The sequence below is a fragment of the Protopterus annectens genome, chromosome 1.part0, assembly GCF_019279795.1.
Source record: "Protopterus annectens isolate FY-2018-M chromosome 1.part0, PAN1.0, whole genome shotgun sequence".
In the NCBI taxonomy this organism is placed as follows: Eukaryota; Metazoa; Chordata; order Ceratodontiformes; family Protopteridae; genus Protopterus; species Protopterus annectens.
Genome location: NC_056725.1, coordinates 1,085,413,006 through 1,085,439,885, shown reverse-complemented (window position 1 = coordinate 1,085,439,885; position 26,880 = coordinate 1,085,413,006). Strand labels below are relative to the sequence as shown.

General features: G+C 36.6%; 1 protein-coding gene across 2 annotated transcripts in view; it reads left to right on the top strand.

The window, feature by feature from the left end:
* Positions 1-26,880, top strand: part of GRIK2 (glutamate ionotropic receptor kainate type subunit 2) — a 3,358,677-nt gene that overhangs the window by 939,527 nt on the left and 2,392,270 nt on the right. For both annotated transcript variants that reach the window (XM_044064973.1, XM_044064981.1), the window contains exon 3: positions 22,937-23,104. In XM_044064973.1, the coding sequence (XP_043920908.1) occupies positions 22,937-23,104 (168 nt within the window). The remainder of the gene's footprint in view (positions 1-22,936; positions 23,105-26,880) is intronic.

The window sequence follows — 26,880 nt, the reverse complement described above, 5'->3', positions numbered from 1 at the left end:
ACAATACTCATTTCAGTGCTTGTGTGATGAACTCAATGCCACAATGGGATGGTGATAGTGAACAGTATGACTACCTGTTTCAGTACGTGTGTTATGAACATAATGCCACAGTGGTAAATGGATCACTTCAAAAGAAAAGAGGATGTCTACTACTAGATAACAGAATGCATTATATTTGGGACAGGTATAATATTCATTGTGGTATGCAGCACCACTGAAGAGAGCTACAAATATAAACCAGCTATTATTCGATTTAAAATGCTTAGAACCATGGAAATAATTTATTTCTAGAAACAGTCTTTGATATATGTAAGAATTATAACTGCGAAAAAGCTGTTTGACAGTAACATGATAGTGTTAAAAATGAGAAGTGTGATGTGTCTTTATTATGATTCATAACAAAAGGGAACAATAGGATGATTTGTGCCTTTCCTCTAGATAACAAAAGGTCTATTCTTCTGGTTAAAACTCACTGACAGGCTCATCGGTTTACAAATGCTTTTGTAAGACTCTTGCATGGGGTTGAATAATATTACTCCACAAGAGCTAAATATGTCATAAAAAATAATTTCTGTTTATGTAGTTAATGTTAAGAATTACAACATTCCAACAGCTGTCTCATCATGTATATTGTAATTTTCTCAAGACTGATACAAGAACACACAATGAAAATTGCAGTTGGAAATATACATCGGAAGAGATTCTAAATACAAAATAATTCATTAAGCATGAATAAAATGAAAAAAGCAAAAAACACACAGTACGGAGCTCAGCAGAAACTGCAATGTTTAATTTGCCATACAAAAACAAAGGTAGCAAATGGATGCATGCAAGTGTGAATGTGCAATTCAAACTTTTCTATAGCAAAAACAAACAGCTAACTTGCATTATATTTTCTTGGTTTTTATTTGATCATATATTCACTTAATGTGAATTTCATATTTATGTTGGCCAGTCAGGTGATAATCAGTTACTTCTTTTTATACCTACCTTTGTAAATCTTAGAGAAACAGTTCATCATACAATTAAGGGTGAGTTCCTTTTATAGGCACAGAATTTGTTTAACAGAGTTGCTATTAATAAAATCAAAAATACTGAGCAGAAAGGGCATTAATAAATTGTGCAACACTGAAAGATGGTTGTATTCATTCTGGGCATTGTAAGATAGTTGTTTTTTGTCAGGAAACATAGGACCTGCCAACAATGGTGCCACTCAAACATATAACTGCTTTTATCAGTATTCTGTACTACTAGTCACTATCCACCTATATAAAGGATGGGTATAGAAGTCAGCATGTATTTATATATTTGTATATTTATAGATAGATAAATAGATACACACATGCACTCACTGATGCTTTCTATGAATCTGAGGCTGGTATTTTATCCGGTGCTTGTCTGTCTCAGCCAGAAACAAATGACAACAGCCTGCTTTGATTTTCCAGGTCTGGGAGCATAGACTCACCAGATGTCAATTAGTAGGTTGTCTTTTTTATGATTTGCTGTACCTATGTCAATTTTATCATGTCAGATAGGAAATAATCATCATAAATTTTAAGTACTCACTTAAGCTGACCTAGCTAACTAGCTAATGTCTCAACACACATCACCCCTGTGCTTTGAGGAAAAAAAAAAAAAACAGCACCGTGAAAGGGTCAGTGTCTTAAAATGTTTTTCAGTTGAAAAATTCTGAAAGGTACTCAAGTTCGAATCCCCAGTGCTAATAAAGCAAGACATGTTCATGTGAACATTCATTTGAAAGACAGGCCTGTAACTGCAACCTTCAGTAAACAAAATCCCTTTTGCAAACACATTCTATCGTCCAAAAGAAAGTCAGGTCTATGACATTAATGAAAGAATAGTTAGTAAGCTTGGAACTTGCAATATATAAATAAATATATATATATATATATATATATATATATATATATATATATATATATATATATATATATATATGTATACGCACACACACACGCACAAGATAATCAATAGCTTGTCATGAGGAATGATAAAAAATAGTCCAGTCTCTGTTAGAGATGGACATGGATGGTGCAGAAAGAGTACTTGGATATATTTCAAAATGACTCTTCCAATGCAATATCAAGCAAGGTTAAAACCTTCCTTTCCTCACTGTGTTTCTAGTGCACTGGATATATAGTTAGAAGTGGACAAGAATATAGTCTAACTGGATTTACCAGAAGCTTTCAGCTGTTAATTCAAAGTGACTTGAATTATTATATGGTGAGAAAGGTTAGTGAATGGCTATAAGATAAACCATTGTTTCTCATGATGGAAAATGAGGTTAATGAACAAAGATTACTAACCTTATTAATCTGCTGTTTTCCATTTTGTGATTTTTTTATCTTTTGTGTAGCTCTCTCTCTACATATATAAATGTCATACAACTTGTTGCCATTTTAGTTGTTCTAATTTTCATCAGTGGTTTCATTTTGATGAATTATGTAACTTTTGAGCTTCAGAAGATCATCTGCTAAATAATTTGGTATTTTCCCCTTTCTACATGGTTGTATGACCCTGGAAAGGTTATGTAAAAGTTTTTTTTTTTTAATTTTTGTTTGGTGATGGCAAATGTAACCTGTCAGTTTATGTTTACAATTACTTTATCTTCAAAATCAATTAAGACTAGCTCATTGCCAATGAGGTAATTCGATATGTTGTGTTTTGAACAATCTCATTAGTGATTTTTCATTTTATATACTCATATACATAGATGATGCATGGATACATAGACAGGCAGATAGACAGATATATCATGGCAAACCAATACTCCTTAATGGTATTCCATGCACTATATTCACTAAAAGTATCAAATTACAGAAAGCATGCCACATAAAATGGATCAGTTAATCATGATGTGTGTACTTGATAACACAAGTGCATGGGGAATAAGTAATATTTTAATTTTATTATAAATTGAAGTTGTGACACTGTGTTTGTTCATGACAAATTGCATATTAATTACAAAAGTGGAATGGATCATAAAAAAGCATGCTGACTTAGAAGTAATATACTCACTACGTAAACATTTTTTTCTGAGAATTATGGATGCCATGCTGTCACTTTTCAGTACATTGTCATATGTCAAATAGATAGCCAGAGATATACACTAAGCCTAGAAATATATAAAAAACAATGGATAATGTATGCTAAACCAGTAGCCAATAACACAACAAAATCACCATACCAGAACATTTCAGTGAGTCAGGTAAAGAACCAAAATAACAATTAGAAACTTTTATTCAAAAACTATAAATATACATACTAAATGTAAAGTTATACCAGATGTAGTCTCAAATATTTATTTATTCCTAGTTACAGCTTTATTGCAAAACAAGAACAAAAATGTTAAGATGTAATTGTAATTTTTCATAAACAAGCAGAAAGATAAAGGAATATTGTACACAAGTGAAAGACCATAACTATGCAGAAGTTCTGCTTTCCTTAAAATTTCTGAGTAGTGTCCATTTATTAGAAAAGTCTGCTTACCATCAGCATTAAGTAATATGGGTATGATTAGACATATTATTAGACTAATGTAATATAATAGAGAATACATGTGATGCATACCCATACTGATAGACATGAATAAATAATGACACGCATTGCTAAAAGAGACAAAAATGTAAAACAAAAATTGCTTGGTCTGAAATGTAAACCTAAATTCCAAGGAATGTAAGAAGATATGTAACATTAAGGCAGTTAAAAAGTTATATGAGTACATGAAGCTTTTTAAAATAGGCTTTGTTACTGTGTGCCCACATTTCTGACAGCAGCAACCAAATCCTTATCTTAAAACTAGGTAATTATAAAGGCAACATAAGAGTACATGGTCATCAAATTTAAATGTCTGTCAATCATCAATATTTTGTTCAATGCCGTTATCTTAAATATAAGGCATAATAATTTAAGTGGTGATCACAGAAGCTAGATGTACAACTAAATAGTATTGTGTATCTACCACATATAGTTTTTCACTTGTGTACAATATTCTTGCATCCTTCTGCTTGTTTATGAAACATTAGAATTAAATCTTAGCATTTTTTCTTGTTTGGTAATAACAAAGCTGTAAGGACTAGCAACATCCTTGACCTGGTCATTACTAACACGGGTGACCATGGGTCTATACCAGTAGTCAACTCTTCCCTGGTTACATCCGACCACAAACTAATCACCTTGGGAATCTACATCCCTACCACCCCCCACAAAGGCAACCACCATGAAAAGCATCTCCAAAGCTAACTTTGGGCTCCTAAAAACAGAGGTGGCTAACTTCACGGCACCCATGCAAATGGAGAATAGTTGCATGACCACCAAATCATACAACAATGCACTGTACGAACACGTACACAAATGCATGGATCTAGCTATACCCGATAGAACAAAGACACTCTCCTCCTAAAAAAGGAAGCCAATCTGGTGGTCCCCTGCCATAAACAAACTCTACAACAGAAGGAGGAAACTGATGCAGAATAAGGTGAAGTCCAAAGACTGGAAAAACTCCCTTACCAGCCTCAACCTCAACCCTCATCAAATCCTCTAAAGCTAGCTATGAAAACAAAATTGCAGCAGATAGTAAAGACAACCACAAGGCTTTCTATAGTTATGTAAAGAATAGCCACGGCAATACCCAGATTTGCTCTGAGCTACTGCACAATGGTACCTCCTATACCGAGCCAACAGATATTGCCAGCGTACTGGCCAACAGATTCAGTGCCAACTTTACCCTTCTCTCCCACCAAAGCACCAATCACAATACCAGTAGATTGCCAGACACCCAGTATTACTGCTGCATAGGTTAAAACAGCACTATCCAAGACCAAGAATACAGAATCTATAGGACCTGAGAATATCCCTGGCTGTATTCTTCATGAACTACAGAGTGAATTGGGACTTCACCTGTGTGCCCTGTTCAATCACAGCCTCACCTCAGGCTTTGCCCCTACCGAGTGGCGCATGGCTACAGTCCTCCCTCTTCACAAAGGGGGAGCGACTACAGACCCTGAGAACAATCACCCCATTAGCCCGATGAGTCTGATATGCAAAGCTATGGAACGCATCATCATGAACTTAATAAACAAGGATATAGGGAATCTCTAAAGTCTGGATCCCACACAGTTTGGATTTGTGAAGGGTAGATCATGCCTGCTCAACCTGGTCAACTTCTTTGAGTCAGTCGCCAGAGCTGTGGGTGAAGGCAAGGTGGTTCATACAGCCTAACTTGATCTGGCCAAGGCCTTTGATACCATTGCCCACCCAGGAATCATAGAAAAACTCACTAAGCTAGGCATCAACCCCTATATCACTAGGTGGGTTGCAAATTGGCTCACAGATAGAACCCACAGTGTGAAAGTAGCTGACTCCAAGTCAGACTGCTGACTAATCACGAGTGGAGTCCCACAGAGTTCAGTCCTGGGTCCCCTCCTGTTTGGTATCTACTTCTCTGAAGTCCAGGCCAACATGGAGGGACTCTTGCTGACAAAGTTCGCAGACAGTTGCAAATTGGGAGCTATTATTAACTCCCCATGTGATGTTGGCATCCTACTGAAAGGTCTCACTGAGACCAATGCCTGGTGTCAGGACCATGGTCTTAATCTCAATGCCAAAAAATGTGTCATCATCCCCTTTGGGAAAAACCCGGTTCTCTTGAATTACCACATTGATGGTAGTCCACTGAACACAGAAGGTGTTATAAGAGATCTGAGAACAGAGGTTGACAGCGACCTCTCTTTTGACCACCCCGTTGCCGCTGTGCTCAGAAAGTCCTTCTATGTGGCACATCTCTTTACTAAGGGTTTTGCATCCAGGAAGAAAGAGGTCATCGTCTCCCTCTATGCTTCCCTCATTAGGCCAATCATTGAGTACAATGCCCCATTTGGCATGTACCTCACTAGACACCTGCAATAACTGGAGAGGCCACAAAAATAACTCACAAAGAGGATCCTAGGCCTTAAACACTTGTTCTATATGGACAGACTCAGAAAACTCCAACTATTCTCTGTCTCATATCACCTACTTAGAGGTGATCTCTGCTTGACTTACAAAGCCATGTCTGACCCAGCTCTGTTAGAAATGCTGCATCTAAAGAAATTCCAATTCCTCTAAACCACATGCTCCAGATACCTCAACCTCATTACCACAATCAACAGAACAAGCTGCAGGGGGTTCATAAACCAGAGCCTGCCCATGCTATGGAATAGATTTTCCATATATGTCAAACAGAGCACCTCACTGGCCCTCTTCAAGAGAAATCTTGATGAGTGGATGGGAAATAGAAAATTCACCCCAACGATCATTCCAGTGGCTCTACTTGACAGAGGCACCGGGGACTAAGGTCGGGTGGCACGATGCCAGGTAATCCTATGGGCTAGGCTTGTAAAGGCTTCAGGGCCATTAGCCTAGTACACACCTATGAACCTATGTAAAATGAATGGGATTTCTGATAAAGTTGTAGGTGTATAAACTATGATATTTGTAGATAGTGCAAAATTATATTTGAAATAATTATTTAAAATTTTGTTAAATTTTAAGGGAAAAAGAAATATACAGCCCGGCATTTTTAGGCAGAAACTGAAAAAGTTAAATGTGTTGTTGTCTTTGATGCAATTGCATGTAATAGCATATGAATAAGTAATATGTAAAGGCAGATCCCCATAGGATTAAAAAAAAAAAACTGGAAAAGCGGACCTTGGAATAACAACACTATAACATTAGATTATGGGAATATATACTAAACTGAAGGTGATATGTTAGTATGTGTCCCATATACTAAGATAAAGCCCCCATCTTGAAATTAGTATATGTAGTTAAAAGAGGTAGGGGTACAGCCCCAATGAAATGGACAAATGATAATTTGCCCTCAGTAAAACTGCTTGAATAGTATAACAGAAAATGTCACAATTCACTGTTCTGATGGTGAAATTAGAATTAATTGATTGTATGTTTAAGGCTTCCATAGATGGATTATATTGTTACAATAAGGAACCTAATGAGGATTATAGTAGTGTTGTCATAGCAGAATGGATTAATAAGTATAATACATATTGAGTAAGCTTTCTACCTCACCAAATTATTTAGGAAACAAAGGATGCTGAAATGGAGAAATTGCCAGGTGGAGGTCAGAATACCTCTCTCCTAGGATTAGTAGTTGCTATGGAACCACTCTTCGGAAGATAGATTTGGAGATAGCTCTAATATTACCTGTTAAGACTCACCCTCATTTATTTTTATTGACTTAAGTGTAACTTCTTAGCCAGTGTGATGATGTGAAGTAGTGCCAGCTATACCAGAGAGAGTAGGGCAGTGCATGTGTAACATGCCAGCATAGCTAGCTGGAGTTTTGTAAAGAATGATGTCATTTGTATATCAAACCTATTTGTATAGGTGCTTGTATTGAAATGTATTTGTAAAGTTGCTTGTGTTAAAAAAAAAAAATGTACCAACAGTGGGTCATGCTGGACAGACAAGAAATACAAAATACATATAGTATGTCAGATTGTATTGCAACTATATTGTAACAGAAGATACTGGAAGAAAAGAGGTTACTCTCACTCCATTTAACTTTGAAAAATAGTTTGAAATGAAATTACCTGGTTTAGGCTATAAAGATTGTACCTCACACTGCTGACTGCAGCCAGTCTTATATATGTATATATGGATTTATCTCAGTTTGTCAAAATCCAACTTCATCAACTCTCGGTTCATCGACACTCAAAATATCGAAATCGCACTTCATTGAAACAGGGGAACAAGGAAGAGTTTCCCACTGTAAATAACCAGTTACCCAAAAAGAAACAAAACCTAAGCCACACCATCCGTAATCCACCAAGGTGTGGGGCTACTCCCGCTCCTCCACCCCCCAACTAAATATATCAACTACAAGATCATACTACAGTTGGGAAAAGGCCAACATTCACCATCTCAAACAATGAGTACTTCCATGGGAAAATGTCCATTGTTGCTATTGTGATGAAATGCGATTTTGATATTTTGAATGTCGATGAATTGAGATTCGATTAAGTGGAATTTCAACAAAGTCAGGTAGAACCATATTGATATTTATATACATATATATATATATATATATATATATATATATATATATATATGTGTGTGTGTGTGCGTGTGTGTGTGTATACAGCTATAGATTAGACATAGATATAGATACAGATATAAATATATATAGTGGTGGGACAGAAAGTGAATAAATACAAACAAAAAACATTAAATAGCATTATATCTTTATACTTCTGAAATGTAAAGTTAAATAAGCTGATAGCTTTACATTCATTCATCAACACAAAGTATGGCAGTAGCTTAGCAAATCTGGAGTGAAGGAGTTAGCAGCCACAGCTGCAAAGTGTTAGGATGTGTGATCAGTTGATTCCAATCACTTTTCGACACATACCAGCATTAAAAAGCTAATTGCATCTCTGGTGAATGAAGCACATTAAAACCATTTAAAGCCATTGCTTTGTTTACAAACATTGACCACAAAGGTATACACATACAATTCAAATAAAACTCTTCCAATTCCAGGATACTTCTAACAAGATTCGAAAAAAAGGTAATTCCAAAAAAGAAAAATACTAGAAAGTTCACTAGCAAAAAAACTAAAAAATATTAAAAGTTAAAAAAAATCTGAATATGAAAGGAGAATGCAGTGTTTCCACAACACTCATACTAAAAGACACTGAGGAAGAAACAGAAAATAATTCTACATTATAGAGTGCGAAAGAATTATTATGTCAATATTTTTTGTACAAAGAGGTAAGACAGATCCAGATGCTTTTATACTTAGAAGATATGAATACTGCAACACGAAAACACTTAACAGTATCTAGAAAGTACATGGCCAAAGACAAAGGTTGATCTCTTCTGCTTATTTGCAAAAAGATAGCTATCTCTAGAAAATGCAAGGCTCACAGTTATAATGGAATAGAGTTGTATAGCTTGACAGAAAATATACCAAACTGCAGTTTTAGTATATCAAGGAAATATAGCCATGAACCCAGGTGTAACTTTTCAGATGACTCATGTACACGGTCTATCTCTGCCACTGTTAGGTACATACTTTGTATATGTCAGTCTATCATTGTGATGGCACAAGATTATGAATTGTGATTTAGTAAAACCAAAACACCATGCACAGTGACACCCTCCCATTTAGAGGCCTGTGCACTATACTTATGTATAACCAATATACCATACACAGTGAAACCAAGCCACGGTAGTGCAGCGGTAGCGTTGTTGCCTCACAGCAAGAGTTTCTGCTGTTCGATTCTTGGCTGGAGCACCTTCTGTGTGTAGCCTGCATGTCCTCCCCATGGTCGAGTGGCATTCAAAAGACATGTGTGAATGGGTGTGCCTTCGTTGAAGGTTGGGTGTCGGGCTTGCACCTCGGCACCATAAAAAATTGACTGCCAATCATTAGCAGACCTTTGTTCCGCTGTGGCGACCCCTAACTGAAAGAAAGAAAAAAAAACATGGACAGTGAAACCCTCCCATTTAAGGGCCTGTGCACTATACTTATGTATAACCAACACACTGTGCACAGTGACACCCTCCCATTTCAGGACCTGTGCACTATACTTATGTATGGCAAACACACTGTGCACAGTGATACCCTCCCACTTAGGGGCCTGTGCACTATACTTATGTATAACTAACACACTGTGCACAGTGACACCCTCCCATTTAGGGGCCTGTGCACTATATTTATGTATAACCAACACACTGTGCACAGTGACACCCTCCCATTTAGGGGCCTGTGCACTATACTTATGTATAACCAACACACTGTGCACAGTGACACCCTCCCATTTAGGGGCCTGTGCACTATACTTATGAATAACCAACACACTGTGCACAGTGACACCCTCCCATTTAGGGGCCTGCACACTGTACTTATGTATAACCAACACACAGTGCACAGTGACACCCTCCCATTTAAGGTGTTGTGCACTATAATTATGTATAACCAACACACCATGCACAGTGACACCCTCCAATTTAGGGGCTTGTGCACTATACCTATGTATAACTAACACACTGTGCACAGTGACACCCTCCCATTTAGGGGCCTGTGCACTATACTTATGTCTAACCAACACACTGTGCATAGTGACACCCTCCCATTTAATGACCTGTGCACTATACTTATGAATACAATACATATCTCAATTCACTCATACTAATTTGAAGTGCAGCATCTTGATTAGTTTCTTATCACAGGTACTGAATACTGAGTACTTAGATTCACATTAACAGCCTTCTGAACATTCGCAATATCAAGCAGATCAGATCGTAAACAGCATTGTCTGTAAAAAATACAAGTTAAGCATTGATTTGCAAAGATCACACACAGAAAGTCTGTCTAAGATTGCCAAAATAACTCTGGATGAAGCACTACTGAGCTAATAAATATGCACAGACTTTAAAACTGCTATGATCATTTTATTTATTTTAACAAATTAAACTTTTATTTAATATTATAAATAATCAGTGACAGATGTAATTGTATGTACTGATAAATGCATTTTAAAGAAAGCTTCTCTTGCCAAAGTGTCTTACCATTGGTGAGATGGCATTGTGCAAGTGATTTTTAGGTAGTTCTGACAGAAAATAGTCACCAAAAAATGTATCTATTGGCAAGATAACAAGGTGCAAAAGTCATCATTAGTGAAACACTACATCACTAGAATTGAATAACATTGAAATCTGGAGTCGGGTGCATGTTGTGGTTATGACACCATTGTAATCGTACATATGAATGTCTGCAGTCAATTGTGCAACTAATAGTCAAAGTGTGCTTTAAGGAGATACTATAATGAACCATGCTTGTTAACTTTCAGCACTATAGCCCAGCAGGAGTGTCCAGCTTTGATAAGGAAGTTCCTACATTTGTGCAGGCACAGTACAACTGAAGTATGGCTAGTGTGATAACGTTTATTAATACACCTGTGTTAAGAGCTCCTTGGGAAAACTGACAGCATCATGTTGCACTCTGGCTGCAGAAATGTAAATGTCAGCTAGGACTGTATGCAATATGACTTAGAGAAAGTTGCTTTTCCTAAGGAATGGCAGTTAGAGCCTGCCAATTCAATTGCCAAATATAATTGCTTTTTTTGAAACAATTATGTAATTATTATGGCATTTTACTTGTATACCTCCATCATATTTGTTATTATATCCAGTATTTGTGATGCATTTGGGAAAGTAAATAACATTTAGATTATATATTTCTAGCACGATATGTAGAAAAAATGTGTTGGTTTGACTGGCTCTTTGCAGTCCAAAAATGTGTAAATATTTATCCATAATTACACACCTGAACAGCTTACAGCCATTTGAGTCCAATAACATACATAGGAAAGTATTATTACATTCTCACATTCTGACAGCAGCTGTCAGTTCTATCAGCAGGAAGCAAAAGGAAACATCATCTACACAGAATAGTAAATGATCTTTCTGGTCTACCAGCATTACAGAAACAGTTTACCAGACACATGAATACAGAGTGCTTCTGTAAGCACAATCCAAATAGCAAACTGCACGTTGATTAGTGAGCTGCAGAAGAAATACTGCCGCTTTCAAGACAACTCACTTACTTTGTATTCAAGACTTCAGTGCTACTTTACTCACTGCAAAAATACCTAGCCTCATCATTTACATAATGCATATGTAATGTATAGATAATGTGTCAATGAGAAAAAAAAAGTCAACAGCCCTTTATATTACTACAGATGATAAAAAATAAGAGAGTGTGCCTCACATCCTTTTACGCTAACAGGGTATTGCAATGTGTAAATGGGAAAAGATAATTCAAGTAATTCACATTGCCTTTGTAAACACTTCTTTCATATAGCTTGCTGTTTGTAACGCTACTTAACTCAATGTGTTATGACAATTTCTAAAGTATTCTCAGATGAGTAGTTCCCAGCTAGTTTCACAAAGGGTCCGAACATTAATAGTTGGCAAAACATTGCATTAATGCTCATGCACTATATCTTACAGTAGGCAGATTTGGAGAGGAGATACTTCCAGTATGACATTTATCATTTCCTTATATAATGCAAAAGCTTAGAAAGTGAAGTTTTAAAGCACAAAAGACTCGGTGAGTAAAACATTTGTTACTCAGCAAATTTGCTTTCTCTCGCTCGTCCGGTCAGAATAAAACAGATGAACAGTTGTGGGTTCGGTTCAAGATGCTTTATTACACACAAACATATCTGGATTGAGGCTTAGTAACTTAAACTTAAATAAATTTATAAACAGACTGACTACCACACTCATACATGGTAACACTCTGGCTGTTCTATCAAAATGGCACCGTTGCCTGCACGTGCTCGCTATTTATATGCACGTGCTGCATCTGGAAATGCTTCTTAAAGGTACATACGCACACTCTGTTCTACATCCTCTCTCTTTGAGAAATAGTCATATGAAATGACAGTATTCAATGACATGCAATTACATAGAAATGATCGTTTGACATGCAGTTATACAGAACTAATTCTTTGACATGCAATCATACAAAATTAAACACATATAAAACAAGCATGTCCAGGTCGCTGTGTATTTTATACTAGGTCTAGAAATATGACCTGATCATGCAACATAAAAATCAGATCTGGATCTACCAACTTTTGGGGACATCTGGGACATCATCAGGAACAGGAATGGATACTGCAACATGCTCTTCAACATGAACATTGTCAGGGATGTTCTGAGATCTAGAGTCTGGATCACAGGTATGATGCTGCAATATCAATTCAGACACCTGAAGAAGATGCCTGCAGTTTCTCCTGTATTCAGTACCCTCTGATTCCACTAAGTAGGATCTTGGCTAGGCACATTTGCCTCTCACTTGATCAATTCGATCAAAGCCTTTCGCCTTTTGCATCCTCACTATCTCTCCTTCTTTTATAGGATGAAGAAATCTGCTCATTTTATCATAGCTGGACTTCTGAAAGGAATTCTTAAAGAGTTGGACTTTGATTGCACTGTTGTTTTTAGCATTAGGCACCAGCAAACTAGAACTGATAGGCAAGGTTCTTCTGGTATGCCTAGATAGTAGTCTCTGAGCAGGTGAGCCAAGCAGGTTGTCACAGGGTATATTTCTGTGATTAAGTAAATTCAACAAGATATCGGTATTGTCACACTTTGACCTCTCTAGTAATTGTTTTGAACTCTGTACTGCATGTTCAGCAATGCTGTTTGACTGTGAGTATTCCGGACTACTAGTAACATGGAAAAGTCCCACTCTTTTGTAAATTTCTGAAACAATTGACTTTGTAACTGGGTACTGTTGTCAGAAATAAATTTGTGTGAACTACCATGGACTGGGAAATGACGTTTCAACTTAGTAATAACAGCACTGGATGTTAGGTTAGGTAGCAAACTGATCTCAAACCACTTCGAATAAGAGCCTACTAACACTAAGTAATGCTTATTATTCCACTCAAATATGTCATTGGCTACTGTTGACCAACAGAAGTAAAATACATGGTAACTGCTAAAGGTGTTGTGGAAAAAAAGAACACAATAGCACAAGTGGATAACCAAACTTCACCACCACAGCAATGATAAAAACAATTCTTTAATGGACTCATAGTTTAAAATTCAAAAATCTCTGTAAAAGACTCCATTAAAAACAAACTAAAAGTCCCTTTCCAAATGATAAGCGCTTTCAGATAAACCTTCATCAGATCGTAAAACAATCGGAAAATCTAATTCATTAATAAATTGCTCTGTACCAATCAAGTCTTCCCTTTTACTCCAATGCCTTTCTCCTTCTGAATAAACCTTGGCCTAATCAAATGTAGAGATTGAATACACACCTCTGATTTACCCAGTTGTGAGTCATCTTCCTTTCAGAATGGGTCTCAATGGGACCACAGTGTTCAGGCCTGGTGAGTGGTCAGCTCTCAGGTTTATTATCTACTTTAACTCATTATTTTCCTTGTGGTTGTTGATGTTACCTCTTTTCATTCCTTTCAACGTACATTCTATTACCTTAAAATTAAAGGAAAGGAATATGAACCATGATTGTGTAAATCAGAGGTGTGTATTCAATCTCTATATTTGATTGGGACAATCTGTAGGTTCTGTGACTGGACAAATCACACCTTGCTGCAACATCTTATCTAACTGGACCTTGACCTTGTCCTGCATAGCTATTGGAACTCTTCTCACTGGTCTGACCACTAGACTGACCTCTGAGTCTATTTCATGGAGTACACAACTGGAAGTTTGCTTAGCTTGTCATTGAAAACATCAGCATACTCTGAGAAAATAGCATCACTGAAGATGCAACTGGGACATGTGCTTACACGATGGACTTCTTTGGAAAAAAGAAGCAGTTTTATTCTTCAACTGTCTCTGCGACCTAATAATGACTGCACAGGTCTTCTGACTACAGTACATAAAATTGCAAGCTGTAACTGTTCCCAGCAGAATAGCATGAAAGCACTACTGAGCCTTCAATTTGAATCTCTTCACCTCCATAAGCAACAAGCTTTGCACAATTGGACAAATTAAGTTGTTCACCAACTCTTTAGCAAATGCTTCTGCTGACATAATATTGCACTTTGAACCAGTGTCTACTTTGAGCTCTGTGGCTTTGCCATTGGTCAGGACAGTACAATCTGCTTCATTCTTTGCCAGTAAATCTACTGCATTAACCATTTCACTGACCACTGATACACCATCTACACAGAAAGTTGGGATGCAGCTTTCTACATGGTCAGCTTGCTTTTTTGAATGACATTTCTTAATATTTGAATGAGACTTGCTTGATTTACAACAATTTTGAAAGTGGTTCCATTTTTTACACTTGTGGCATTGCTGGCCAAATGCTAAGCACTTCTCTCTTATAGACTCATGATTGGCACCACAATTACGACAGTTAACAATAAGGCTTGACTTGGGTTTTGCTGACTCACCCTTATACTTCACTGAGCATGTCCGTTTTGCTGGGTTAGTCTTGGATCTTGCGAGAAAGGTACGGTTCCTCCATGGAAAACCTGCAGAGGCTGCTGCTGCCATGTGCTTAGGCCTGCTTCTGCTAGTCATGTGATGCATGCTGCCTATATTTGCTCTAGAGGCTGTTGAAATAATGCTCTTATCACTTGCAAGCATACTTGTGTGCCTTTCTTTGAGCTCATGGATTTGACAAATCTCTATAGCGTTGCCCAAAGTTAAATCACTGTCACAAAGCAAAATCTTTCTCACTGCAGCATTATTAACACCACACACAAGCCTGTCTTTTATTAACTCATCTTTCAAATCACCAAATCTGCACATTTTAGCTTTATTTCTCAAGTCAGTGATATAAGCTGCAAAAGTTTCACCTGGCTTTTGTTCTCTTGTATAAAATGGGTTCCTCTCTAATGTAACATTTGTCTGGGGGTTGCACATTTCTCTAAATTTGTTTTAAGCACTCAGGGTCCTCTCTTGATTCAGCTGGTATTCAGCTGGTATGACAATGTGGCGATTTTCCCCTTCTCCTACATATACTGCCGGTACATGCACAAATGTACGCTCTCTTTCAATGGCTTCTAACCTCACTAAGTTAAGCAAAATAAATGACCTTGCATGTGCATCTTTGTCAGAAAAAGCTGCTTGTGTGAAAATATCGTATTCCTGCTCAAATACTCTCCTATTCTCTGCAATAATATGATCAAACACAAGTGGACTGGGTCTGCGAAATGCATCTGCCATATCAACACACACTAGTGAAGGTACTTGAAATTATGTACGAACATGCACACACATAAATATATGCCAGAACTTTATGCCAGAACTTGTAATTATGCCCAATACCTAGCACCATAGACTCTATGAAATAACTCCACTTTTGCCAAACAACTGTACTTTGCACTCAGCAAACTCTTTGAAATAATTGCACCATAATACAACACACACTCTGAGATACTTCAAACAACTCTAGTTATGCTTTGAATGTCTTTAGTCAATGCAAAATAGTAGTTTATGCCAAAACACGGTCTTTTGTTAATAAACATGGAGTCACCTTGCTCTTTAAGCTTATTTTGCCCTTTTATTGTACTTGTTATGACCATTTAACCTCTTATTATGATTATTAAACTTTTCTTGTGGTTGTTTTATGATAAACATGCTCATTATGCAACTGGAGGTAATTCTGAGCCCCATATAAGTATTTCTGATAGTTTTATCAAATGACATGCTTTCAAAGACTTTCTTTAATTAATAATGCATTTTGTGTCTTTCATTTGATTAATAATATGTTTTATGCTACTCGTTTGATTAATAATGCATTTTGTGCCTTACAAATGCTCCGTATCATTTTCTTTGCAAAATAAATAATTTGGCCCTTTTTAATCATTTAAGCACTGTATCTCCCAACCTGCTTAATATACCTTCACCATCAACTCTGCACCTCATGGCTTGAAAAGTTGCACTCTCGGTCCTGGTTCTGACTCCATGTTGCTTGTCTGGTCAGGATAAAACAGATGAACAATTGTGGATTTGGTTCAAGCAGCTTTGTTACACACAAACACACCAGGACTGAGGCTTAGTAACTTAAATAAGCTTATAAACAGACTGACTACTGCACTCATACATGTTAAGACTTTGGCTGTTCTCTCAAAGTGGCACTGCTGCTTGCATGTGCTCACTATTTATATGCACATGCCTACACTTGGAAATGCTTCTTAAAGTTACAACACATGCTCTGTTCTGCACTATCTATTGCATTATTTTCATCCTTACTCATATCACTCCATAGCCAACTTAATCCATTATTCTTACAACTGAAATATATCAATAAATCCTCTGTTTCTAGCACAATCTGCATAGCTTATGGACGTTTAAAATGTGGCATAATAATTTTTTCTAATATAAATGCAAATATAAGAACAAACAAGGTAATTACATATCTACATGTGTTTTGCAGACCTTAAGAAGGCTTATGAATGTGCCCCTAAAATTGCATTGTTACAGCTGCCATTTTAGTATGGGGTCCCACACTGAAGTTGTATCCCATTTGGTCTTTTTTTATGAGATCCAACAGGTGGGTTCACATTCTCTATCAAGTCAAATGTGTTCTGGGTTGGCACAAAGCTCCTCTACTCTTGGTGACCTTCCTTGACAGGTAATTAAGATAGATCCAATGTCTGTAGAGTAGCTAGTTTATGGGCAGTTGTTTACTCATGATGTTAACTGACGTGATAGTTATCTGATGAGTATGAAGAATTTGGATAGTAAAATAGCACATCTGAATGAGAAGACATGATTTTGTCAAGGAAAAAATCAATTTACTCTGCCCAGATAATGACTCTACTCAGTCTCCTATAGATTGCTGATGGGTTATCTATGCCTGGCTTACAAGTCTTTTGCAAACCCCATACTTATGAATCTCTTGCATATTTGTAAGTCAAGGAGTACCAGAAATACAAGGTCTAGAGTAACACAGACTATGGGGAGTAACACAGACTATGGATAGTAAGACCATTCTGCTTATGTAAGAACTCTTGAACATCACACAGGATGAGCTGTAACCAGGATATAGATGGCATGCACTGTTGAGATTGCCAAGAATGCAGCCAGTCAAATATTTCATAGTTATAATGAATAAAGTATTAATGACTGCACTATAGCCCATATTAACAGTCAAATAAACTTTTGAATTCCTGACTGTTGGATAACAACAAACATTTATACAAATGGAAGCAGAAAACACATGTAAGAAATTTTTGATGGCCAGTAAATATTACATTCTCAAAGAAAAGGTGTATCATGAAACCAAGAGCAAGACCAATAGTTTATTAGAAAGCAGTGCAAAGCTTTCAGTTAAACAACCCTTCCTCGATGCAGTATAAACTCATTAAAATTAACTACATTTTAAAAGAAGAGACAAGGCACAGTGAACCAATCAAAAGAAAAAAGCAGTTAATGGCTAAAATTTCTTAAAGTAAATATATAGTATCATTCCATTGCAAGACTGATTTTAAAAGCAGCAGCTGCAACTTCTATAAGGCAGCAGCAAGGAAGTTCTGTGGAGGTCCTAATCTGCAGATGTAGTACGCTTCTAAGTCTGTTAATGGGAAAAATGGTAAAGAACTCACAGAGGGTCATGTATATTTTAAAAGATTATAGAATCTGGACAAGAGGAGAAAGCTATGAACTCTTCACAAAGAGAGCTATGTATTCTGAGCATGTAGATGCTATAAATCGACTGCTTAAGTTGCAAGACATTGCAAAAACTGTGCTTCAGGTATGTAGCTCCCAGAATATGATACAACAGATGTGGTATCTAAGCTGTTGAATTTATACCATTTGTGACAGTGGAAGCTCTTAACAATATGTCTTCCAATAGAGATGTAACTTCAGCATGGCCATTATCAAAATGGACAGAGGACTATGATCTTACCTTTGATGAATGGCAATAATTGATTACATCAGACAATGTACTTACCGATAGCAATCCAGCTTTAAATGTTTAGCTGACAGGTGATACTTCTGACAGAATCAGTACTGCCATGTTGCATGAACTCCTGTATGTTATACCAAATCCATGTGCTTCAGAGTTTTGGGCTAAAGCTGAATACAAATATATATATACCCAGACAAAATAATACGTAAGGTGGCATTATGAAGTACCATGACCAAATATGATATTTCAACCTAGACAATGAAGATGAGCCAGTCACTAAATGATATGTATACATTTTATATACTGTAAGTTTTCTTGCAAAGACTGTAGTCAGTACTAAACAACAACTAATATTCTAACTCAAGATTCATATAATATTCCTTTTCTTATACAGTCAACTACTTTTTGGCAATGTGAATAATTATCTTTGCCCTTGCTTTCATGGATTATCCTACACTTAAGTAATGTAATATGCTGATAAATCGACAGGATTTATTGCAATTTTAGTTATACTCCTTATACTGATCTTGCTATAACTTTATAGCAATAGACAAACTGTATAACTTTATATTGTGTATTGGAATTCTGTAGTGTTGCTTCTTGTGCAATGGCCGTGACTGAAAATGGTTACCAGGCAAACAAATATTGACATGAGATCAGTACTATGTGGACGAAGGCATAAACTAATTAGAAATCATAAGAAATGAGGTACCTATGCCAACTACAAAACAGGTTATGGTGCTGATCCTTGTTCTAAGGAAATTTTAGGAAAACAAAATGGAAATCAGAACAGAAGGTAAATCAGAGAAATAAAGCAATATGGTAAATTAATGGACCCGGAGACTGTCGAATTAGTAGTGTAAAAAAACACCAACAAAGGATCCAGTAGAAGTCTGCCTTTATACTATTGTTTCACACGTGTCGATTACAATTTCCACTATGAAAACAGGAAGGAAAAACAACCTGGTACTGTCCTGAGTGTATGAACTGACATAAAAAAATGTTCTTGGGGCATTAATCTGCTGCATCCTGATGTATACTACTAGAAAAAGCCACTGACATTGTGTCAAAGAGTCTTACTGCGTGCTCCAAAACAAGAATACAGTAATCCTATGATGGATGCAAAATATGGAAGGCAAGAAAGAAAAGTAGAAATGAAGTTATTTACCCAAACTTTCATGTGCAGTACTACTACTGTTACAAAATGTAACAAATAAAAGTAGACAGATACTGCAGTGGATATTGAACCACTCAAAATGAATGACTACAGTACCCCCTGCATTCTTGTCAACATTCATGTGTAACATGCTGGAGGGATAGAGTCCTGTCCAAGAGACTTCCCATACTCTGGAACAAACTACCTATCTATAGCAAACAAAGCTCCTCATTAGCACTCTTCAAGAAAAATCTTGATGATTGGATAGGAGATAAGAAATTCACCCCGGGGATCACTTCTGTGGCTCTGCTTGACAGGGGCACAGGAAAATAATTTTCTTGGGTGGCAAAAGGCAGGGTACCATTTGGTTAGGCTTGTATAGGCCCTAGGGCCAATAGCCTAGTACCTACCTATGAACCTATGGACATGTCCACATATAGGACATCACGTGGCTTTTCAGAGCCACAGTGCACCTGGTTACAGCACATATAAAGTGGCCAGCAGTGGTCTATATTGGGGCTATTGATGATAGAAAGCTATTAGTACCAGGGACAATGTCTGCAATAAATAGTTTGCCTGAGCAAACAGTCAGTGATAATGGTCTAGACTTCATCACACATGAATGTTCAACCTTCGTGAAATACTATGTTAATGAAAATGTCATGCCTATAACAAGATACCAAGTGACAAGTGACGTGGATGAGAAATGTGTAAAAAATGTCTGAGAAACTACTGAAACTTAAGTCCCCATGATAAGCCCTGCAACATAAATAAGACTGTTTTCTATTTGTGTATTGTAATTCCACCCATGCGATCAATATTACCTCATGAGCAATTCTGTTCTTCTGAGGAAAATTGCATTCAAGATAATTAGATGTAGTGAGACACCCACTCAAAATACAATGGAATTACATAAGATAAATGAGAATTTTTAAGACTGATGAAGAAACCTTTACCAAAGTCAATGAGCCTGACACATAATAAATGAGATAAGATATCTCAAGGACTGGTTCCAGAGATGTACTGAAAATACAAAGAGAAGCTGTGTAGACAATTTAGGCAGACTGAGAATATGTGCAGCCATTAGCCAGTGATGAGTGTGGAAGAAACTGTTAGGCAATTAGGTAGTAACAGCTTATGTCATAGGGTATTGACAAACTGGAACTTTTGGTGCTAATCTACAAATGATTTTCCTCATCAACTGCCTGGTATGAACCTACAAACATATGAATGTCCAGCAAGATATTACCATTTACTCTCAACGACAGCTAGTGGACACTGCCAGGGGGACTCCCTAAGGGCAGACTGTTGCACAGCAGTGGACTTTTCTGGCTAATATGGCCAGTAACAATCCTGCCCAGGTGTTACCAGTCTACCACTATAAATCCAGAGCAGGTCAGTGGTCCATCACGCACACCACCTCCATTTGTACAATGATAGGTGAGCATGCATTAGCTGTACACTGTCATCTCTTCTGCCTGGTCCTTCTAGGCCTGAAGTCAATGTTTAAGTCATCTAGGTCATAGTCAGGGCTTTATTCCTTTATGTCAAAGGGACATGGATAATTTTGCCTTGTATGTTGCAAAGACCTTACTCCCCCATAACCTCCTTATTTATATGTAATCAATTTCAAGGTCACAAAAAGTAGGGGTGAGTTGAAAATTACATCAAAAGTAATGTAAGAATTTATCATTTTTTCCTGACATCTGTTTTATGTACTTTTCTACACAATAATGTATACCTAGAAATCAGACATACATACACACACACACACACACACACACACACACACACACACACACACACACACACACACACACCTTGGTTTTACATTGAAATATTAATAATAATTGTAGATGGGAATTTACAGTTTAATGAGTTCTAGGTTGCTAAAGAACCTTATATTACTGCTGTGTATGTGTTTGCATTTTTATATGGTAATCCAGTGCCATATACATTTATTATGCCTTTGCTGTCTGAAGTGGTTATCCACTCTCATGCTTGGTTGTAAAATTTTGTGTTGTATGACAGCACTTGTGCTTTTATAGAATTGCTTTTTTGTTTGTTTTTAATGACCTTTAACTAAATCTCCTTTGATTGATAATACTTATTTTATAGCTTAAGGCTTTTATTGCAGACACAACTAGATGACTTTTGTACTCCTGTCTGTCTATTTACTTGTTTTTTTCAATTTTAGTTTTGGGGTAAGGGAAGTTCTGCCCGTTATTTTATATGAGTATTATAAGCCTGTTGATATGTTAGATGACGGAAGATTGCCTTTATTGTTTCTTGTTTATACAATATGACAGCCGAGGCAAAGAAAATCAGATCAGCTACAGATGGCAAGCCTATGTGCCCTCATTAAATTGTCTGGCTTGTCAATAACAGAGAAGTTAAAATACTAAGAAACAGCCGTAGCACAGCATGAGCATAGGAAGAAGAAGAGGTGTATTAAACCTGTCAAAAGAAAGTCAAATTGATAACAAAGGAATTGTTTAACAGAATGTAAGCAAAGCAGCGCAACAACTTTATGTTGTAAGTATAATGCATAGATATGCATTTGCGAGAATAAATTGCATGAGATATACTACGAGACAAATTCCATTAATGGTTTGCAGTTTTAATTAGATGGTAATTATTACTACAGAATACGTATTCACATAGCATGGTATGTCATTGTCATTCTTTGCTCAAGAGGAGGAAGTGAGGTAATAGGTTGTTCGCAACAAGTTGGAGCAGACTTGCAAGTGTTTTTTTTATGTATTCAGCAGCAGCATGAATGCACAAGGAGTTATTTACACTGGACAGCACCACCTAATCTAGGGGCATGTTGGTAGTTTGATAAGCTAACTTATGTATCCCTCATTACATAGACACACAGTGTCATATAGACATACAGTCACATATACACACATGCACACACGTGCGTGTACATGCACACACACACACACACACACACACACACACACACACACACACACACACACACACACACACACACACACACACAAAACTCTGTGAAATGCTTACAAACTGATGATTATGCAGTGATTCTTATCTATGTTAAAACTGGATGAGATATTTTTCATGGCTTCTCCATGAATGTTAAATTATTAAATAAATGCATTTAATTTTAAGCAAACAGTCCAAATCATGATAAACAAAATAATGAACAACAGCAAAACTTTGCTTCTGTTTAATCTGTGGCTAATATTTTACAAAGATTTTAACTGGTACATTGTATCTAATTTATTTAATACTTAATTTTTACAAATCTGCCTACTATTAGTGTGACCACAGTTTGAAACTACATAGTAAATTCAACTTTTCTCATTTGTCTGTAGGGGGCATATTTGAATCTGTCGAATCAGGTCGATCTGGTGAAGAAGAACTGGCCTTTAAATTTGCTTTAAGTACAATCAACAGAAACAGAACTCTACTGCCAAACACCACGTTAACATATGACATCCAAAGGATAAATATCTATGATAGTTTTGAAGCATCCAGGAAAGGTAATATTGTTTTTTGTATTCAATATCCCTACATGTTCGCAGCCTTGGTTTACTTAGCTTTTTCAGCCAAATAATATGCCTGTCAAAAAGCATTGTGAACAGTAAGCAATGTAGCTGAGAGGTAATATTTATTTTTAAACCATGCCCAATCTGTGCAGCAGAAATAATGTGACATTTTTTTCTTTATAGCAGTTGGACTTGTAATTTAGGTGCCGTTTTTTGATAAATCTGACTTTTTTTTTCATTTTTACATATGGAGATGGTAATATTGTAATACTGCTTTTAGACATTTTTAACAAATACAGATCATCTTTGATCAAATAAAACAGGATAGTCTAGTGGGAAGGGTATCAAAAAGTATGCAATCACTACAATGAGAAGGAAACAGAACCTCATTGTTGCAGTGGGAACTACATAAGTTGGTTATCTAATAAACCTCTTTGGAATATCAAACCAAGCATACATAAAAGTGATATTTCTTGTTGTCAAAATTCTTGTAAGTGCACCATTTTCTAGAAAAATGTTTCTTTACAAATTTAAGGTGAGAGTTTTTCCTGACAACTTAATTCCATAATCTATAACATAAATATGATAGCTCATCTGATATTTTGTAACTAACCTTTGCGTGTGCCAACATGTGTGGATGTGTGTGCGTGTTTGTGTGTGTGTGTGTGTGTGTGTGTGTGTGTGTGTGTGTGTGTGTGTGTGTGTGTGTGTGTGTGTGTGTGTGTGTGTGTGTGTGTGTGTGTGTGTGTGTGTGTGTGTGTGTGTGTGTGTGTTGGTTGTGTGTGTGTGTTTGTGTGTACTTGTGCCACAAGGGTGAGATGGATGAGGAGATAAACATTTGGATTCATAAAGGGAATCTACTTTTTCATTGAACCTGTATGAATACTTCAAACCTATAGCCATACATGAATGAATCTCTTGTGGTGAAGCTACCAGAATAATAAAATGTCTAGCTATGGCTTACTTATGTTAATAAACTAAAGGTGTTTTAAAAAATATAAGATTAGGAGCAAATGAAGATGTTTTTACTATAACAAATTATATCCACAATGCTGACAAACAGAAAATAGCTCCTACAATCTTTAAAAGTGAAAACATCATAAACTTAAACAAGGAAGGAACAATTCCCTGTTATACTCCCTAGGTGTGGTCAAGCCTCCATACCCTCAGTCTCTATACATACTAACTCCAAGGCTGCACTAACTTGGACGTAAGAAATAAGGTTGAAAAAAAATGCAAACTCACCTTCTCCCTTTTTTTGAGTGCAACATAGCACTCAATATGTGACCGAGTTAGTGCCGACCTTCCCTTAACATAACACATCTTCCTGCTAAGACATACTCGGCGTTGCTGCTAGAGGACTCAACAAACAGTAGGTTTCCCATATTACATGCCTGTTAAAAGCCTGATAAAATATGATATAATAAATGTACCCTTATCAATACTGGAATAGTTTTAAAATGTAGATGTTATTGAGTAAGCCACATATGTAATTGAAATGTTTCACTACATTTCTGCCATATAAACAGCTCTTTACACTGAAGAAATAAAGTAATACAAGATGAAATACATTTTTAAACATTTTTTTTCATTAGAAAAATGCAGCACAGCTTTATTTAGACTATAGCTTCCATATGCATGAAAAGAGCAGAATATGCCATCATCTTAGGGCATATTGGTACTGCACTTCTATTGAAAATTCAAAAGTAAATTCGTTATTGCTATTTGAATATCACTGAAGATGACAGTAAAGTTATTTTCATAATTAAGGCATTATTTCTAAGGAAAATTGACTCCTGATAGTTTCTGACACGTTTCACATTTCCACCTCATACTCTGCATATTTGCAACCTCTTCATAAATATGTTTCTTCAGCAAGAAAGCAGAAATTGAAATGATACACTTGCAAATATACCATCACTTCAAGTGCTTGCTTTCTTGCAGAATGTCTGAAAAGGTTTTTATGTACCATCTACTGATTTCTTTTGTCCTTACTGAAAATGAACCTAACTTTATTCCATTTATACTTTGAAAAGTACTCAAAATCACAGCATGGGGCATAACAAGTTCTCTGTAATGTGGCTACTCAATTTCATTTTTACATTTTCCACAGACCCGTAGACTTACAAATATGTTTCTATAGTAAAACAAGTCCAAGCAGGTAAAACAACACATTTTTATGTAGGAAATGATATGATTTCTAGAGAATTCTATTATATCTGCCACATTAAGGCTGCACAGTGCAAAAACAGATCTGCCACTGCAGAGTTCTCATTAATTAAGCAAATGACTATATAAAGAAGTACTTGATGAAGAAATTATTCTGGTTTACTTTTGGGATGAAAGAGAGATATTTCTCTACCGGTAGGCTTCACAGTAGAATGTCATCACCCCCCCCCCCCCCCCAGTATTCAGCTAACATTAGTATGTATGGTAGTGGATTGTTATAGCATACTTAAAGGACCTAACACTTGCATTTGCAGAATCTTCATTTGTTTTGAGGACCTTTACAAAACCAATACAAATTCCAAGTCAATTAGTATGCATCTTTTTGCAGTGGAATATTTGTTCTGATAGTTAATGCTTTCTAATGAGCCCTTAGATTGTTTTGTTCAGCTGGGAGACAATTGCCTGCCTCAGCTCTAGTTATTGTTGTATGTTTCCTTGTAAACACTATAACAAAGGGATCTTCTATGCTTCGAGGCTTGCTTGTTCCTGCCTTACTGCTTAGAGGAACAAGCTGTCACAAGGTACTGGGCATGAATATATGCACCTAGTCTCACAGTTCTATCTGCACATCCTAATTTTAGGAAGTGAATTTGTAATGAAATGCATTCATCAATGTGTTTTACCTTTGTGAGCTTTAAAGTAACAGTGTATTTTGTTTTGTTGTATGGGCATTCAATAACGTAAAAATTATTTTGTAAGTTACACACAAACTGCATTAAAAAATAAATTAAAAAACACACACACAATTTGCTAAATACAGACTCTTCAGACAACTAACATTCCTTTAATACCTAGTTTTTAGCTGTGTGTTTCACTTATTCCTTGAGTGGATCAAAACAATACTGTTATAGCTCATACTAGAACAGATTAATGACCCTCTTTATACCTTTAAATCATGCCATCCACTGGGCATTTGGGCTGTACTCATAAGCAATATGTTTTTTGTAAACATACATTAAATGTGAAGAATTAACATGAGCAGGTTGCTCTTCATGGTAACCCTTTACAATTTACACTCCACTTCTACTACTGAGATTTCACTCTAACAAAGCTTCAGTGCACACGCTGGTCCAACTGGCAGAGTCACATGGTAATGAGAGACAAGTCTAATGCTAATTAGCTATATACTGTCCTTTAGAAATGCCAGCAACTCCCAATGTATGCGACTGAAAGATTCTTCAGAGAATCTTTGGAATGTGTCAGTTTCCATAGATGGAGTGAAAAGTTAACACTATCAAGAAACATCAGTCACTCTTTAACTCTAATGAAAGGAGTTGTGATGCAGTTCAGCAAAGAGGTGGGTGAGGTAGGGTGTTAGTGTGTGATTTGTGGAAGTGTGTGTGTGTGTATGTGTGTGTGTGTGTGTGTGTGTGTGTGTGTGTGTCTGCATGCATGTTTTAGGCAATGCATGAGGCTGAATAGGTGAGTGTATCCAGAAGTCCCATTGACTCTTGATGGGAGGGGTTGTTTGAGGTTAGGTGGCTGTGTGTATGTCTTTGTGATGAATGTCTAGGACTGTGTGTGTGTGTGTGTGTGTGTGT